Source organism: Melanerpes formicivorus, unplaced genomic scaffold, assembly GCF_026170545.1.
Source record: "Melanerpes formicivorus ecotype bairdi unplaced genomic scaffold, bMelFor1.0.p_v2 SCAF_596, whole genome shotgun sequence".
In the NCBI taxonomy this organism is placed as follows: Eukaryota; Metazoa; Chordata; class Aves; order Piciformes; family Picidae; genus Melanerpes; species Melanerpes formicivorus.
In genome coordinates this window covers 1-17866 of record NW_027142948.1, presented here as the reverse complement: position 1 = coordinate 17866, position 17866 = coordinate 1, and the positions used below count along the sequence as shown (strand labels likewise).

At 52.1% G+C, this 17866-nt stretch overlaps 1 protein-coding gene across 1 annotated transcript in view; it reads right to left on the bottom strand.

The window, feature by feature from the left end:
- LOC137460427 (EH domain-binding protein 1-like) overlaps positions 1–9680 on the bottom strand; it is a gene marked incomplete at its 5' end in the record, with an annotated part of 87441 nt that extends 77761 nt beyond the window's left edge. The window contains 2 exons of the mRNA XM_068170776.1: positions 5257–5400; positions 8766–9680. Coding sequence (XP_068026877.1) covers positions 5257–5400; positions 8766–9680 — 1059 coding nt within the window. The remainder of the gene's footprint in view (positions 1–5256; positions 5401–8765) is intronic.
- Positions 9681–17866: the final 8186 nt, after the last annotated feature.

Sequence of the window (17866 nt, the reverse complement as noted above, 5' to 3'; positions counted from 1 at the left end):
GCAACCTGTGCCAGTCTCTCACCACCCTCATGGGCAAGAACTTCTTCCTAACATCCAATCTGAATCTCCCCACTTCTAGTTTTGGTCCATTCCCCCTAAGTCCTATCACTCCCTGACATCCTCAAAAGTCCCTCCACAGCTTTCTTGGAGCCCCCTTCAGATACTGGAAGGCCACAAGAAGGTCTCCTGGGAGCCTTCTCTTCTGCAGACTGAACAGCCCCAACTCTCTCAGTCTATCTCCATAGCAGAGCAGCTCCAGCCCTCTGATCCTCTCATTCTTATGGCCCTTCTCTGGACACCTTCCAGCACTTGGGATTGCCCTGACCCAGCTGCAGGACCTTGACCTTGGCCTTGTTGAACCTCATGAGGTTGGCTTGGTCCCAGCTCTGCAGCCTGCCCAGGTCCCTCTGCATGGATCCCTTCCTTCCAGCCTGTCAGCAGCACCACACAGCTTGATGACCATTTGGAGGAAGTTTGGTTCTAAAGACTTAGCAGCACTGCTCAGGAACTTTGCTGCCAAGGCAGAATCACATTTAATTCTTTCAAGCATCTTAACCATGACCTTGTCCTCCTGCTTCCTGCAGTCCCTGCTTCATTTGCTGCACTCCTTCCACTTCCTGCAGGCAAAAGGACAGAGGTGCCCTGGACAAACACCCTTCTGCATCACCTCAATCCTCTGAGCTAAATGAGACACGATTGCTTTGGGGAAAATAGTATGTGATCACATAATTAAAGACTGCATCATAATGCATATACACAAAAGGAGGTTAATTAAAGTTGCCTGTGCATTTCTTAACTCCTAATTCCATGCTCTGTAATCACACTGACTCCATAGCCACCTGAGTTTGCAGAGCAAACGACAAGGGCAGTAAATTTCCATCCTTTATGTGGCTCAGTCATTAGAGGAGAACAAGAGGAACGTTTTGCCACTGGCCCTCGCAGAGATTTGCTGACAGCAGAGCTATGCTGAGATTCAAGCACTGTGGAATCCTCTCCTTGCCCTATGAATGAGAGTTCCTTACTGGAAAGACCTTCTAGCCCCGTGACTCCCTCTGCTCCTGGGCCCCTCTAGCCTGCCAGTTAGGTCGCACAGAGCGGCTCCCGGCTCCTCGCCTTTCCAATCTGCTGCTGCTAACAAGCATCACTACAGCTTGATATTTGCCAGCATCTGCTGGGAGCAGATATGTCCCTTCCAGCCCTGTGATATTATTCATCACGAGAAAAGGCAAGTTAGGAATGAGTAAGCTAATCGAGAGGCCCTCCTGGTTAAAAGCTAAGTGATTACAGCTGCTACCCCACACTGGCAAGGACAGAAGCGCCTCGTAAAAGAGTCACCAGGCACACACCTACCTCCAGACAGCCAGCAGAAAGGCTGAGCTCTTTTTAAAACTGCCACAGAGATCACAGAGAATGGAATCCAGGAAGGGATCAGCAACTCTCTTCACACACTCCTTAAGCTATTTCTTCCAGCCTCCAAAAGGCCGCATCATTTTGGAGGGCATATCAGTGATTCTCCCAAACCAGGAGCACATTGCCAAGGAATTTCTGATCAGTGTGGTCTCTTCTTAGGCTTCAAATGCCTGCCTGTATGTTTAATACAGCTCCATCCAGGCTGGCATGCATGCAGCATGCAGACTGAGGGCATCAAATGAGCAGACCTGACAGTGAAAAAAACTCTGTGGCAGGGAAGAAATGGGAGGAAAGAAAAAAAGCTAAGCTGATACAAACAGAAGAAGCAGGAAGAGAAGGATGGGATGGAATCAAGTGGGTTGAACAGACTGACAGAATGGTTTGGGTTGGGAAGGGACCTTCAAGAGCATCTTGAAGAGGGAGCATCCACAATCTCCCTGGGAAGCCTGTTCCAGTGTCTCCCCCCCACCAAGTGTAAAGAATTCCCTCCTAGTCTCCAGTCTAAATCTTCCTCAAGCTTCAACCCATTGTCCTTCATCCTGTCACTCCCAGCCCTTGTCAAAAGTTCCCCCCCAGCTCTCTTGTAGCCTCCTCAGGTACTTGAAGGTTGCTCTAAGGTCTCCCTGGAGCCTTCTCTTCTCTAGGCTGACTGAGCTGCTTAAAGCTCTCATCAGGAAGGCACAAAACCAAAAGTGAAATTGCAAGCCTCAAGAGTTACTTTTGGAAGTATTTGTCCTGGACAATCTCAGAAAGTTTTCTTACTCAACATCAGATCTTCCTGTTTCAAAACATGTTCTTTGAAATCCCTCCCAATCTATCCCAAATGTCCAGAGGAGGCCACCAAGAAGATCAGAGGACTGGAGAACCTCCCCTGTGGGGACAGGCTGGGAGAGATGGGGCTGTTCAGCCTGGAGAGGAGAAGGCTCCAGGGAGACCTCAGAGCAGCCTTCCAGTACCTGAAGGGGCTCCAGGAGAGCTGGGGAAGGACTTTTGACAAGGGCTGGGAGTGACAGGACAAGGGACAATGGCTTTGAGCTGGGAGAGGGGGTATTGAGAGTGGAGATGAGGAGGAAATTCTGGAGAGTGAGGGTGGGGAGACACTGGCACAGGTTGCCCAGGGAGGCTGTGGCTGCCTCCTCCCTGGAGGTGTTCAAGGCCAGGCTGGATGAGGCCTTGAGCAAGCTGGGCTGTGGGAGGTGTCCCTGCCCATGGCAGGGGGGTTGGAACTGGATGATTTTTGGGGTCCCTTCCACTCCAACCCATTCTGTGATTCTATGAAAAATGAGCCCAGTCCAATTCCAACTCCTACCTGTTAGTTTTCAGTTGGATTATCCACATCCCCACATGACACATCCAGCACTGCATTGAGTCAAACTTCTGATTATTAACCTTAATGACCAGAAAACACCGACTAGAAGTGAGAGCTATCTTCTAACAATCAAATAAGCAATGACCTGGAGTAAACTGGCACAACTACAGCAAATGGAAGTGCCTCATCTCTGTGAAGATCAAATATGTTACAGAAACACAGCAATAAATGTATTTTATTTTATATCTATATATGAGGCACTGGGGGTGTTCAGCCTGGAGAAAAGGAGGCTGAGGGGAGGCCTCATTGCTCTCTACAGCTCCCTGAAGGGAGGTTGCAGCCAGGTGGGGGTTGGGCTCTTCTCCCTAGGAACAAGTGACAGGAGGAGAGAAATGGCCTCAAGTTGCCCCAGGGAGAGGTTGAGGCTGGAGATGAGAAGAAACTTCTTCTCTGAAAGGGTTCTCAAAGCCTGGCAGAGGCTGCCCAAGGAGGTGGTTGAATGCCCATCCCTGGAGGTGTTTGAAAGAGGCAGAGCTGTGGTGCTGAGGGCCATGGTTGAGCTCCAGCCTTGGCTGAGTTATAGAATGGCTGGGCTGGAGGATCTGAATGGGCTTTTCCAGCCCAAACCATTCTGTGCTTCTATGAATTCTCTGTTGATGCATCTTCCCTCAGAGCACACACAGCTATGGACACGTTTAACACACACCTATGTCCTGTATAGCTCAAGGTGACCTGGGAAAAAGGACTCCTACAGCAGCCTGCACTAAACACATTCTCCTTCCACACTGCTTGCTTCCCTCTGAAGTACATCAGGAGAACCTAATTCAAGCACTCCAAAGTCAGAAGCTGTCCAAATGCCACCAGCTGGACAACCCAACTTGGTGTTCTGAACAGGCCCTTCCCAGCCTTCCTGTAGGTCCCCTTCAGACAGCTTGATAAAGAACAACAAACAAACAAACAAACAAGCAAACAAACAAACAAAAAACCCCTCCAAAGCAAAACTTATACTCAGAAATACCAACCTAGGAAAAACCTAACTGCCAAAGCACTGAAAACCTGGTGCTGTATCTTTATGTTACCATCACACGAGGAAGACTTTCCCTGCCTCTATCAATATATTCTGGAGGAAAGAAAACACAAAGAAGTGTCAGTCTGGGGAGAAGGCAGGACACAAAGAGGTAAAGCATGGAGCTAAGGCAGTGAAGAGAATGAGAGGTGTAAATCACTGCCTTGGGTTCTCGATTAGGTACAAAAATCTGTCCCTCAGGAGCAGCCTCTGGGAGCTGCGAATGGGCAGAGCCTGAAGCCTTTCTCCCTATCAGTATTTGTCAGTCCCACTGACATTCCCAGTTGCCAGGATGGTCTCCAATGTGCAATAGTTAGAATCACAAAACCCACACTGCATAAAAATTAATTAGCTTTCATCTCCAGAGAGTATGCATCCTTCCAGGTCACCACGGAGGTGCAACCAGAGCTGCTGCCACACCGCAGCTCCCTTCCCCGGCTCCACTTTCCCACCTCGCCAGCATTCATCAGCTTGGGTGACACAAAGGAATTGTTCCATCAACTCTTTTTACCAGACTGTCACAAGCTGCTTCATTCAAGGCAGCAACACTTCTGAAGCAGCAAGGAGCTGACATCACAGGCTCAGGGACTGCATTGACATGGACTGAATAAAGGAGAAGTGATCAAAAATAGCATCGATGACTTCACTATCATTTCACAATGAACTTTTGTTTGTCGGTGCATTAGGACCTGGGGATTGGCAATCAAAGGAGGTGCTCCAAGACCTCTGCTTCCAGTGAGGTCTAAGGCATCTTTCTGATGGCCACAATAGGAGAGCAGTTGAGCTTTCAAAGTGATCTAAAGGTACCTGACACATCAGGGCATGGCAGCGTAGAGAAGGGACATTTTGCAAGGAAATGGTCCCTCCAGAAGCATATGGAGGTGCAGCAGGTGGTAAGGATGGGAATGGACCCCCCAGAAGTATATGGAGGTGCAGCAGGTGGTAAGGATGGGAATAGTCCCCCCAGAAGCATATGGAAGTGCAGCAGGTGGTAAGGATGGGAATGGTCCCCCAGAAGCATATGGAGGTGCAGTAAGTGGTAAGGATGGGAATGGTCCCCCCAGAAGCATATGGAGGTGCAGTAAATGATAGAGATGGAAATGGTCCCCCCAGAAGCATATGGAGCTACAGTAAGTGATAGGGATGGAAAAGGTCCTCCCAGATGCATATGGAGGTGCAGTAAATGGTAGGGATGGGAATGGTCCCCCCAGAAGCAAACTGAGGTGCAGCAGGTGGTAAGGATGGGAATGGTCCCCCCCCGAAGCAAACTGAGGTGCAGCAGGTGGTAAGGATGGGAATGGTCCCCCCAGAAGCAAACTGAGGTGCAGCAGGTGGTAAGGATGAGAATGGTCCCCCCAGAAGCAAGCTGAGGTGCAGCAGGTGGTAAGGATGGGAATGGCTCCCCCAGAAGCAAACTGAGGTGCAGCAGGTGGTAAGGGTGCCAAGTGCCACACTGGGCAGTGTTCCTTACGTCGTTCAGCTGCTTGCCACGGGCGGGGGCGATGGCATTGCTCAGCTGCTTGCTCCCTGCCTTTAGAGCTGCATCTCTTCTTGCTTGCTCCAGCAGGACTCTAGCTCGCTCTTTGAGCTCTTCCTGTCTTGACAACATTCGTTGCTGAAAAAGAAAGGAACACAATTAAGAGCAGGGCAGCCTGAGGCTACTTCGCGTTTACACAGCAGTTAACAGCCAGGGGCCTTCCTGTATAATAAGGGTCAGGAGGCAGATGGCTTACAGCTCCAGGAGCATTCTAGACAGAGCATTCTAGAGAAATGAGAAAGGAAAGATGATCCAAATGTAAAATGAAAAGTCCCAGGCCTTTATGATGGAAATTCTCACCCCTCCCCTTAAAACTTAATTTCTATCAACATTTTAATGCCTTTAAACTGCAACTGTGGAAAAAAAAAACCCAACCAATAACTGGCTTGATGGAAGCTGTGTGAAATGTGCTCTGTGTTTACTTGTTTGCTTTAATATGTATGCAAATGGAGTGCTTTGTGGGCTACTGCTACAGGTATCGCTCACTTATAGCTCAAAGTGAACAGAAAGAGGTTGGGAACAAGGCTGGAAGCCTGTGAAAGCTTCTGCTTCAGGGATGGAGAACCTCCAGCAAGCTCCTTCCCCATGCACGTGGCCAGTGGTACTGCAGAGAAGAAATAATGGAAGAGGAGCTTCTGCACAGGCAACACAGAACCATAGAATGGGCTGGGCTGGAAGGGACCTCCAAAGCTCATCCAGTCCAACCCCCTGCAGTCCCAGCAGGAGCAGGGACATCCTCCACTAGGTCAGGTTGCCCAGAGCCCCCTCCAGCCTCACCTTGAGTATCTCCAGGGAAGGGGCCTCAACCACCTCCCTGGGCAACCTGTTGCAGCTTCCTGGTGCAGAACTTGTCCCTCACATCCAACCTCAATCTGGTCTCTCTTGTCTAATTTGAAGCCATTGCCCCTGGTCCTGTCCCTGCAGGCCTTTGGGAACAGTCCCCCTGCAGCCTTCTTGTAGCTCCCTTCAGGCCCTGGAGCACTTTCACACACAGGAGCTCACAAGTGCTGACTTAAGTCCAGGTCAAGTGGGAAGGTTGGGAAACCACATCTCTAGGCCTTGACATTGTCCTTACACAGCTGGGAGAGATGTTGCAGGCTGTGCTCCTGCAACAACCAGGTGGAAACTGAGATAGTCCACTCCACCCAACAAGTGGTGGTCCAGGTTACTGCTGAGGCTCCCAAGGGAGGTTTTATTACCACATGCACACAGACAGTTAACAGGGCACTGTCTTTAAAGTCATCTCTTCCCTTTGCTTGGCCTGTGACACCCTTACACATGAAAATCTTTGTAGAGAAGATGCCCTGTCCCCTCCTGCCCTATTGCTCCTGACTCAAGCTGTCCCTCACTCCTCTAGTGCACACAGGTGGTGATGATGGAGGGAGGCTCCCTGAGACCTCACTGATTAAAGGGAAGAAAGCAGAATCACAGAATCGTTTTGGTTGGAGAAGACCTTTAAGATCATCCAGTCCAGCTATGGAGCTAACACCTGGCCATTACCATCCAATCTGTGGACATCTTGCAATAAAAGGAATCATTATGGTGCTTACTGGCTGCACTCTTTGGGGTTTTGATTATTTTTTTTTCAATCATAGCAAATGGCTTAAAAACCCAAAATTCAAGGAAGCTATACAGACTAGGGGATGAGGGGAGAGAAAGCAGCCCTGTGGAAAAGGACTTAGGGGTGCTGATGGAGGAGAAGCTGGACAGCAGCAGTGTGCACTTGCAGCCCAGAAGGACAGTGGCAGCCTGGGCTGCATCCAAAGTAGTGTAGCCAGAGCTAGAGAGGGATCCTGCCCCTCTGCTCTGCTCTGGGGAGACCTCACCTGCAGGGCTGTGTCCAGCTCCGGAGCTCTCAACACAGGAAGGACATGGACCTGATGGAGAGAGTCCAGAGGAGGCCACAAAGATGATTAGGGGGTTGGAGCACCTCTGCTATGAGGACAGGTTGAGGGAGCTGGGGTGTTCAGCCTGGAGAAGAGGAGGCTCTGGACAGACCTTCCAGTACCTGAAGTGGGCTATAAGAAGGCTGCAGAGAGACTGTTTGCAAAGGCCTGCAGGGACAGGACCAGGGAGGATGGTTTGAAATGAGAGCAGAGCAGATTGAGATTGGATGTGAGGAACAAGTTCTGCACCAGGAGGCTGCTGGAACACTGCAGCAGGTTGCCCAGGGAGGTGGTTGTGGCCTCATCCCTGGAGATACTCAAGGTGAGGCTGGAGAGGGGTCTGGGCAACCTGATCTAGTGGAGGATGTCCCTGCTGACTGCAGAGGTGGTTGGATTGGGTGAGCTTTGAAGGTCCCTTCCAACCCAAACCATTCTGTGATTCTGTGATGGAAGCTCTTCAAAGGGGCAAAATTCTAAGCCTGCTTTGGCATTTTTGTAACCTTTCCCACACATTTTCTGTGAGGGCCCTGCTCCACTGCTCATACTCAGCATGATGCTTTCACCCTCACAATGATGCTGCCAGGTAGGGGGGCATGTGCTTGGTATCTTCAGGGAAGGAAAAATGATCTTGTGGTTAAACAATGGGCTTGAGGCCACTCCACAAACACCCTATCTTAATGTTCCAGAGTTTCTACCTCACCACTGTGGCCAGATTCAGAAGGCTGTGTGGAGCTGGCACTGAGGGACATGGCTCAGTGTCAACCCTTCGGTGCTGAGTCAAAGGTTGGACTGGATGAGCTTGGAGCTCTCTTCCAAATGGATGTTTCCTGTTGTTCTGTTTCTCAGAGAGGATTTTGAAGTCCACTTGGTGGATATTTAAGGTGTTTAGAACTTTCTGGGCTTTTTTGGCATAGGGATCACTGAGTGAGGAGGTGTGTCTGCAGTTTGGGCTCCAGAAGGCAATCCTCAGAAATGAGCTCTTGCCACACTCAGGGGCAAAAAGCCTTGGGGTCATCTCCTTTGAGATGGAGAGGCTGGGAAGATGAACAGGAGGGTGAATACTGGCAGTTATTTTCTGGTGAAATGGCTCTTTTTCAGCACCACCAACTTGTTAGCCCAAGTATTTCTTACCCTCACTGCCAGCCTCACTGTTTCTGCTGAAAATAGAGTGTGAATGTCAGACATGGAGAAAGGACTCGAATGGCAGCTCCACCTTTGTGCAAGGGCTTGTAGTCACAGGGTGAGAGGGAACGGACTGAAGCTTGAGGAGGGCAGATTGAGACTGGAGATGGGGAAGAAATTCTTGCCAGTGAGGATGGGGAGACACTGGCACAGGTTGCCCAGGGAGGCCGTGGATGCCTCCTCCCTGGAGGTGTTCGAGGTCAGGCTGGGTGAGGCCTTGAGCAAGCTGAGCTGTTGGGAGGTGTCCCTGCCCATGGCAGGGGGGTTGGAACTGGCTCACATTGAAGGTGTGTTCCAACCTAAACCATTCTGTGAATCTCTGAACCTATGACTCTTGCCTTCTGGGCACAAGGAAGTGCCCAATCAATGCCTTACCTGGGCTGTTTTTGCAGTTAGATCCACCTGACTGAAAGCCGTCCTGGCCTCGCTGTCAGAGTCAGACTCCACTTGCCTCGGAGAAGCAGGAGGCTTCTTTGCAAGGTCCATGTCCTTATGAGAGGAGTATCCAAGCTGAGCAGTGGGAGACAAACTGGGCTTTGTGACGGGTGAGCCAGGCTCTGCTCTCGCGCTCTCCGCAGCTGCCAGGCGTCCCAGCTGCTCTTGTTCCGCGAAGCCCCCGCTGCTGTCTGAGCTCTGGTGTCTCCTCTTGCTGCTCTCTTCACGAGGGACCGTGGGAGACACGTCCTCTTTCTGGTCACCGACGTGTGCCAAGTCGCTCAAGTCCAGAGCGTCAGCTACCAGCAGTTTCTTCCTCCCCGGCGCCGGCGGCGCTTGCGTCGCGTCGGTGCCGCTCCACTTCCCCACGTCCTCAGAGGCAGAGGTCCTCCCGGAGCTCTGCTGCGACTTCTGCGGATCGGTGTCGCTTCGAGTCCTGCGGGAGGAAGGGGAGGCCGTGCTGGGGCTCAGGTGGTCGTCCGGAGTCTGGTGCTCGCTCTCAGACTCGCCCACGCCGCTGTCGTTGACGAAGACGGAGTCGTCCTGGGAAGCAAAGTCTGCCAAGGCGCCGTCTGGCGGGTGCAGCTCGGGCTCCCGCTTCAGGTCGCTCAGCTCCGCGTAGAACTTCTCCTGGTCGACAGAGCTGTTGGGGTCTGTCTCGTAGTTACCCACTTTGTAGGTGCTCTTACTGCTGTTCTCCTCGATCTGGACCACGTTTAACTCCTGGCCACAGAAGTGTGCCCTGATCTGATAGAGATAGGTCATTACGGTGAGCTTGTCAGGGATGGCCAGCAGCACCATGTCGGAGGGCTCCAGCAGCCGCGAGATTCCCAAGCTGGCAAAGCCGTCGTACGCCTTGGGAGACAGACAGAGGGCAGGTTACACTGCAGCACCTCACAGAATCATACAGTTATCAGGGCTGGAAGGGACCTCAAGGATCATCCAGTTCCAAACCCCCTGCCATGAGCAGGGACACCTCACACTACAGCAGGTTGCTCACAGCCACAGTCAGCCTGGCCTGAAAAACCTCCAGGCACAGGAGGCTTCCACCACCTCCCTGGGCAACCTGTGCCAGTGTCTCACCACCCTCATGGGCAAGAACTTCTTCCTAACATCCAGTGTGAATCTCCCCACTTCTAGTTTTGCTCCATTCCCCCCAGTCCTATCACTCCCTGACACCCTCAAAAGTCCCTCCCCAGCTTTCAGACACAGGAAGGCCACAAGAAGGTCTCCTGGGAGCCTTCTCCTCTCCAGACTGAACAACCCCAACTCCCTCAGTCTCTCCTCATAGCAGAGCAGCTCCAGCCCTCTGCTCATCTTCATGGCCATTCTCTGGACGTGTTCCACCACGTCCAGATCTTCCTTACAGATCACAACATTTCAAGAACCCAAGTAGAAGTTTTGGTCAAAACAAGGCAGCCTAAAGCACAGCCAGTATGACAGAAACAGTATGGCTTCACCTCTGCTGCTCATTTTGGCTTCACTGCACAATCCAACATCCAGCTCATCCATTTGCCCAATGCCTTGCAGAGGTATCTTCACAGCAATGCACATCCAGAGACCACAACCAGTAAAGACACTCCAATGGCATTGTTTTAACCATTTGAAATGTACCTTAAGACCGTACTGGACTACATTCTTTGGTCGCTCAAAATGACACCACTTTCCTGAGTACAAACCTCTTTATAGAATCATAGAATCACAGCATGGGCTGGGTTGGAAGGGCCCTCCAAAGCTCATCCAGTCCAACTCCCTTTGCAGTCAGTGGAGGCATCCTCCACTAGATGAGGTTGCCCAGAGCCCTGTCCAGCCTCACCTTGAATATCTCCAGGGATGGTGCTCCAACCGCCTCTCTGGACAACCTGTTCCAATGTTCCAGCAGCCTCCTGGTGCAGAACTTGTTCCTCACATCCAATCTCAATCTGCTCTGCTCTCATTTCAAACCATTGTCCCTGTCCTGTCCCTGCAGCCTTTGCAAGCAGTCCCTCTGCAGCCCTCTTGCAGCCCCCTTTGGGTACTGGCAGGCTGCTCTAAGGTCTCCCTGGAGCCTCCTCTTTTCCAGGCTGAACACCCCCAGCTCCCTCAGCCTGTCCTCGCAGCAGAAGTGCTCCAACCCCCTGATCATTTTCAAGACCTCCTCTGGACCTGCTCCATTAGCTCTATGTTCTTCCTATATTGAGGGCTCCAGACCTGGATGCAGTACTCCAGGTGAGGTCTCATCAGAGCAGAGTAAAGTGGCAGAATCACATCACTGGATCTGCTGGCCATGCATGAGACAACTTCAAAGCCCTTCTGTTTGCAGCGGGAAAAGCCTAGCAGTATCGTATCATATCATATCGTATCATATCGTATACCAGGTTGGAAGAGACCTTCAAGATCATCACGTCCAACCCATCAACCAATCCAACACCACCTAAACAACTAACCCATGGCACCAAGCACCCCATCAAGTCTCCTCCTGAACACCTCCAGTGATGGTGACTCCACCACCTCCCCAGGCAGCCCATTCCAATGGGCAATCACTCTCTCTGTGTAGAACTTCCTCCTCACATCCAGCCCAAACCTCCCCTGGCACAGCCTGAGACTGTGTCCTCTTGCTCTGGTACTGGTTGCCTGGGAGAAGAGACCAACCTCTGCCTGTCTACAACCTCCCTTCAGGTAGTTGTAGAGAGCAATAAGGTCACCCCTGAGTCTCCTCCTCTCCAGGCTAAGCAACCCCAGCTCCCTCAGCCTCTCCTCATAGGGCTTGTCTTCCAAGCCCCTCACCAACTTTGTTGCCCTTCTCTGGACACACTCCAGCAAGTCAGCCTCCTTCCTAAACTGAGGGGCCCAGAACTGGACACAGTACTTGAGGTGTGGCCTAACCAGTGCAGTGTACAGGGGCAGAATGACCTCCCTGCTCCTGCTGGCCACACTGTTCCTGATGCAGGCCAGGATGCCATTGGCCCTCTTGGCTGCCTGGGCACACTGCAGGCTCATGTTCAGCCAGCACCCCCAGGTCCCTCTCTGCCTGGCTGCTCTCCAGCCACTCTGACCCCAGCCTGTAGCACTGCATGGGGTTGTTGTGGCCAATGTGCAAAGCCCAGCACTTGGATGTGTTCAATCTCATGCCCTTGGACTCTGCCCATCTGTCCAGCCTGTCGAGGTCCCTCTGCAGAGCCTCTCTACCCTCTAGCAGATCAACTCCTCCCCCTTAAATGGCTCTCACTCAGGTAAGCAGGAAACAAACAAATTTATACAGAAAAACATGGTGTAAGAGCTAGAGCAGAAAAAAAAAAATGGAAAGAAATAGAAAAGGAAAGCAACTTGGGATGGCTTTTTAAGATCAAGAACAAAGATAGAAGCAACACGACACTAATCCATCTTGAGCTTTATCACTGGCCATCAGCCTGCTCCCTTCTGCTGGCCAGGTAATTGCAGTGATTTGTGTTGATGAAAAACTTCTGCCCAGATAGCCAAAAAAGGACAGCAGCACCGATGGCTTGATGCAAGGCAGCACTCAGAGGAAGCCGGCAGAGGAAAGCATTTGAGAAGCCATCGGCCCAGGCTCGCTTTGTAAGAAAGAGAAAGTGAATTCCCCTCTCCCTTCGCTTTCATTTCTAAACCCCAAGCAGCCTGCAAGCCTCTCAGTGAGGCCACATTGTCCTTCCCTCTGCTAGCCCTGTGAGCCAGTGGGCTGGGTGCATCAGGTTTTTCTAGTTTGGGAGAATTAAAGCCGTTTCTCAATTTACAATTAATTATTGCTATCCTGGATTAACCCTGCAAGGTCAGATTGTGTTTCAAGGAAGCCTTTTAAAAGGCCTGCTGTGAGCATGGAGGCAAAGCACCGAGGCTTCTCCTCCCCCAGCAATTCTGCTGCTCCTCTTCATCCTCTTCTGAACAGGGTCCCAGCTGTCCCTACCCTGTTTTGAGCACAAAAGGATGGTAAATGTAAGACCTGGGCAAGAACGTGTCCTCTTGCAAGGGAACACCGCCACTGGCTTCCACCACCCCAGTTGTGTACCATTTCCTTAATCCATCTAGTTGCAGAAGGTTGGAAGCAAGGAAGGAGAAATTCCCTTCTTACTGGTTTACCCCTCTGGGTTTCACACTGATAAATGTTCAACAGGGGCTTAGAATGTGGCTCCCAGCAGACCCCAGCTGTTTCACCTGCTCTGAGGAAAGGAGGCTCTCTTACTCCCATTTCTCTCATTCCCATTGCAATGTCATTCCCTACTCAAGGGTCAAACAGTTTTCAGCTCAGCCACTTCTCAAGCTCTGCTACTGAGAGCTGGAATTTCTCCTCCTGACCCCCACCTCATGCTCAGCTACAACCTGCCAGGCGCTGTTGGCAAGGCCATTTGTGAATCACTCTGACAAATGATCCACAGAGTTTATCCAGACAATGAAATTACCTGGATGATTTGGACTCAAGCTCATCTGTCTCTCCCTCTGCTAAAAGATTTGGCCCAAAATCACTGATGGCCTTTGGTGGGCTATAATTCCTTGGGAAGGTTCACTACCAGAGGTTGTTACAAAAATGTGTGGTGCTGAGGGACACAACCACAGAGCTGTTGAGGCTGGAAGAGAACTTTGAGATCACCAAGTCCAAGCCCTCACCTAGACCTCACCACTGCTGCTCAGCCTCTGCCACTGAACCACCTCCCTCAGCACCACATCCACCTGGCTTTAAACCCTTCCAGGGATGAGGACTCCACCACCTCCCTGGGCAGCCTGGGCCAGTGCCTGAGAACCCTTGCTGGAAAGAGATTGGTCCTAATGTCCAACCTGTAAGGTTCCAGTCTGTGTCCACTGCCCCTTGCCCTGTCCCTGGGCACCACTGAGAAGAGTCTGGCTCCAGCCTCCTGACCCTCACCCTTCAGCTATTGATCAGCATTGCTGAGCTCCCCCTGAGGCTGCTCCTCTCCAGGCTAAGCAGCCCCAGGGCTCTCAGCCTCTCCTCACAAAGTGATGTTCAGTGCCCTCAGCAGCTCAGTGGGTCTTGCTGGACTCACTCCCTCCAGCAGCTCCTTCTCCTTCTGGAAATGGAGAGCCCAGAACTGGACAAAATGCTCCAGACAAAGCCTTGGGTTCCCCAGTTCAAGTGCACGTTTAACCACACTCTGGCAGGATCCCTCTGAGGTAACCAAGTTAAAGCCTGTGCTTATCATTTGGTGGAACCATCTGACAGAAGCAAGCAGCAACACCAGTTAGAACTGCTGGCTGCCAGCTGAAAGGGAAGGGATGTTCTCCATTCTGATCCAATGCTATCCCTGTCATTCTGAGTTAGAACCATAGAATCATAGAATTGTTGGTTTGGAAGGGACCTCAAGGATCATCCAGTTCCAAACCCCCTGCCATGCCCAGGGACACCTCACACTACAGCAGGTTGCTCACAGCCACAGCCAGCCTGGCCTGAAAAACCTCCAGGCAGGAGGCTTCCACCACCTCCCTGGGCAACCTGTGCCAGGGTCTCAGCACCCTCATGGGGAACAACTTCTTCCTAACATCCAACATGAATCTCCCCACTTCTAGTTTTGCTCCATTCCCCCAGTCCTATCACTCCCTGACACCCTCAAAAGTCCCTCCCCAGCTTTCTTGGAGCCCCCTGCAGATCCTGCAAGGCCACAAGAAGGTCTCCTGGGAGACCTTCTCCTCTCCTCTCTTCTCCTTCTCCTCTCCAGACTGAACAGCCCTAACTCTCTCAATCTGCCTCCAGAGCAGAGCAGCTCCAGCCCTCTGCTCACCCTCGTGGCCCTTCTCTGGACACCTTCCAGCACCTCCAGATCCTTCCTGGAAGAGAGGCTCCAGAGCTGGACACAGTGCTCCAGGTGGGGTCTCAGCAGAGTGGAGCAGAGGGGGAGAATCCCCTCCCTGGCCCTGCTGGCCACACTTCTCTTGCTGCAGCCCAGGCTCTGCTTGGCTCTCTGGGCTGCAAGTGCTCCCTGCTGGCCCCCTTTGAACTTCTCATCCCCCAGAACTCCCAAGGCCTTTTCTCCAGGGCTGCTCTCAAGCCAGGCCCTGCGCAGCCTATATCAGTGCTTGGGATTGCCCTGACCCAGCTGCAGGACCTTGCCCTTGGCCTTGTTGCACCTCATGAGGCTGGCTTGGGCCCAGCTCTGCAGGTCCCTCAGGATGGATCCCTTCCCTCCAGTGTGTCAGCTGCACCACACAGCTTGGTGTGGTTGCTGAACTTGCTGAGGGAGCCTCAGTGCCACTGTCCCTGTCACCAATCAAGGTGTTAAACAAGACTGGTCCCAGTGCTGATCCCTGAGGGACTCCACATGTCACTTCTTCTGCTTAAATGGAATTCCAAAGATGGGCTGGGGCAGCTGGGGCTCTTCAGCCTGGATGACATTGGGTTTGGTCCCTTCTCCTCCAGGAACAAGTGACAAGAGGAGAGGGACTTGGATGATTGTGCTGTAAAACTACACTCAGCTGCCTTCCAGTACCTCAAGGGATCCTGCAGGAAGGCTGCAGAGGGACTTTTGCTGAGGGTGCCTAGAGACAGGCCAAGGGGGAATGGTTTGAAGCTGAGGCAGAGCAGGGTTAGACTGGAGCTGAGGAAGAATTTCTTTGGTTTAAGAGTGGTGAGACTCTAAAACAGGTTGCCAGGAAGGCTGTGGATACCTCCTCCCTGGAGGTGTTCAAGGCCAGGCTGGATGAGGCCTTGAGCAGCCAAATCTAGCTGAGAGGTGTCCCTGCCCATGGCAGGGGGTTGGAGTAGATGAGCTCTGAGGTCCCTTCTAATCCAAGCCATTCTAGTATTCTATGAATCTTTTGTCAAGACATCTGAGTTAGAATATATGGAGGAATATAGCAAAACCAGTCAAAAACTGGGAAAAAATGGAAAGACAAAAAAGGCAGCACCCTGCAAAGGGCAAGTAGCAGCCAAACCTTCAGAGGTCTGTCACTATTCCCACACAAATAAGTTCCCCTGTCCCTACACAAATGAAGCAAGCCCTTCTAAACACTGCAGTAATTAAACCCAGAGGTTCATTATTAGAGCCACACTGCTCTGCCCCTCCACTTCTCCTTCCCTCATCCCCTCCAAGCTCCAGCCAAGTGTAGTTCAGCTGTTTACACTTTGGAACTGCAGGCCATGACACCAGCAATGTGGAGAATTCCTCTTCTGGAGCAGGGGCTGTGCTGCAGGTTTCACACTTTGGTCATTATCATTTGCCACTAATCAAATGGACTTGTGCAAAACATTTGGCACTGCCCCACAGCACATCCTGGTCACCAGCTGGGAAAAGCTTGGGCTAAAGGGGTGGCCACTGGCTGGGTAAGGAATTGGCTGGAGGGTTACACTCAAAGAGTTGTGGGCAAGGGCTTAGGGTCCACATGGAGCCCGGTGACAAGTGGTGGCCCCTCACTGGTACTGGGACCAGTGCTGGTGAACATCTTTATCAGTGCCATGGGAAGTGGCATTGAGGCTCCCTCAGGGAGTCTGCAGGTGGCACCAAGCTGTGTGGTGCTGCTGACAGGCTGGAGGGAAGGGATCCATCCAGAGGGACCTGGGCAGGCTGCAGAGTTGGGCCCAAGCCAACCTCATCAATTTCAACCAGGCCAAGGGCAAGGTCCTGCACCTGGGTCAGGGCAATCCCAAGCACAAATCCAGGCTGGGTGAGGAGTGGCAGGAGAGCAGCCTGCAGGAGAAGGCCTTGGGGGTGTCAGTTGTTGACAAAGTCCCCCAGAAGCCAGCAATGGTCACTGGCAGCCCAGCAGGCAGCTGTGTGCTGAGTTGCATCCAGAGCAGGGAGAGCAGCAGCACAGGGAGGGGATTCTGCCCCTCTGCTCTGCTCAGACCACACCTGCAGCACTGCCTCCAGTGCAAGAGTCCCAAACACAGGAAGGACCTGGAGCTGCTGGAGAGGGTCCAGAGGAGGCCACAAAGATGCTCAGAGGGCTGGAGAACCTCTGCTGTGGGGACAGGCTGGGAGAGTTGGGGTTGTTCAGCCTGGAGAAGGCTCCAGGGAGACCTTAGAGCAGGTTTGGGGTTTATATTTAATTTACTGCCAAGCTGATTGACAGGCATCAATTGGGATCCATCAGCACAAGCACCAGAGGCAGTATTCCAACCATTTCCCAACTCTGTAAGACACTGACATCCTGGCTGGGATCAGATGTCACAGGTAAAGAGCCTTTTTCATTCAGCATCAGTGGCAGCACAGCCTGGTATGCCCTAGCAGGAAGCTGTGGAGGCGATGTGCCTTGTGTGTGGAACTGTGCATTTCAAGGTGCAACCAGACACAGCAATTGCACTGAATTAGTTGCCTCTGAAGGGCTCTTCTCTGTTTTCATTAAGATACAAACCAGGTCAGGCACCCTTAGAAGATATTCTCTTATGGCTTAACCTTTCCTCTGCGGTCACAGTCTTGGGAGAGGGAAATAAAAAAAATAAATAAAAGCTGCTTTGGACAAAGAAAATTGTCCCATTCATCTGTAGATGTTATTTTAATTGGTTAGGAGGCATCACTGTCAAACCTGTTAGGTATCTGCATGGAATTTCTAGGCAGCCATTGTTGGCAGCGCCGCGTTCCCTGCCAGCGAGGGCATGAAGGGTTATCAGGCACGGCTGTGTGAGACCAGGAAATAAATCTGCAGGAAGCAACTGAGATACTCAGCCTCGCTGTCAGGGGAAGGCTGGCGAGGTGATGAAAGAGAAAAAGTGCACAATAACAACAATCAGGACTTCTGCAGGCCTGGGAACAGCGGCCCGGCGGAGGGCCGGGGCCCCGGCGCGGAGCCCTCTGCCATCAGGGTCTCATGAAGGGCAGATGATTGATGGCCGCTCGCCTCCTTCGGCAGGAGCCCAGCCTTGCTTGTGCTCCAACCCACCTGGACGAGCTGAGCAAAATGGGAAGTGCCCCAAGATGTGGCCGCAGAAACGCTGTGCTGCCAGGGGCAGCACACCTAGGGCAGACCCTCTGAGCCAGACCCCCCTGGGCCCATCTCCAGTGAGGCGGCCGCAGCTCGGGGATGCTCCCTTGCCCAGGCTCTGCTTTGGAAAGCAGCTCCCTGGCTGACACCCAGCTGCGGGGCACAGCCCAGCAAAAACC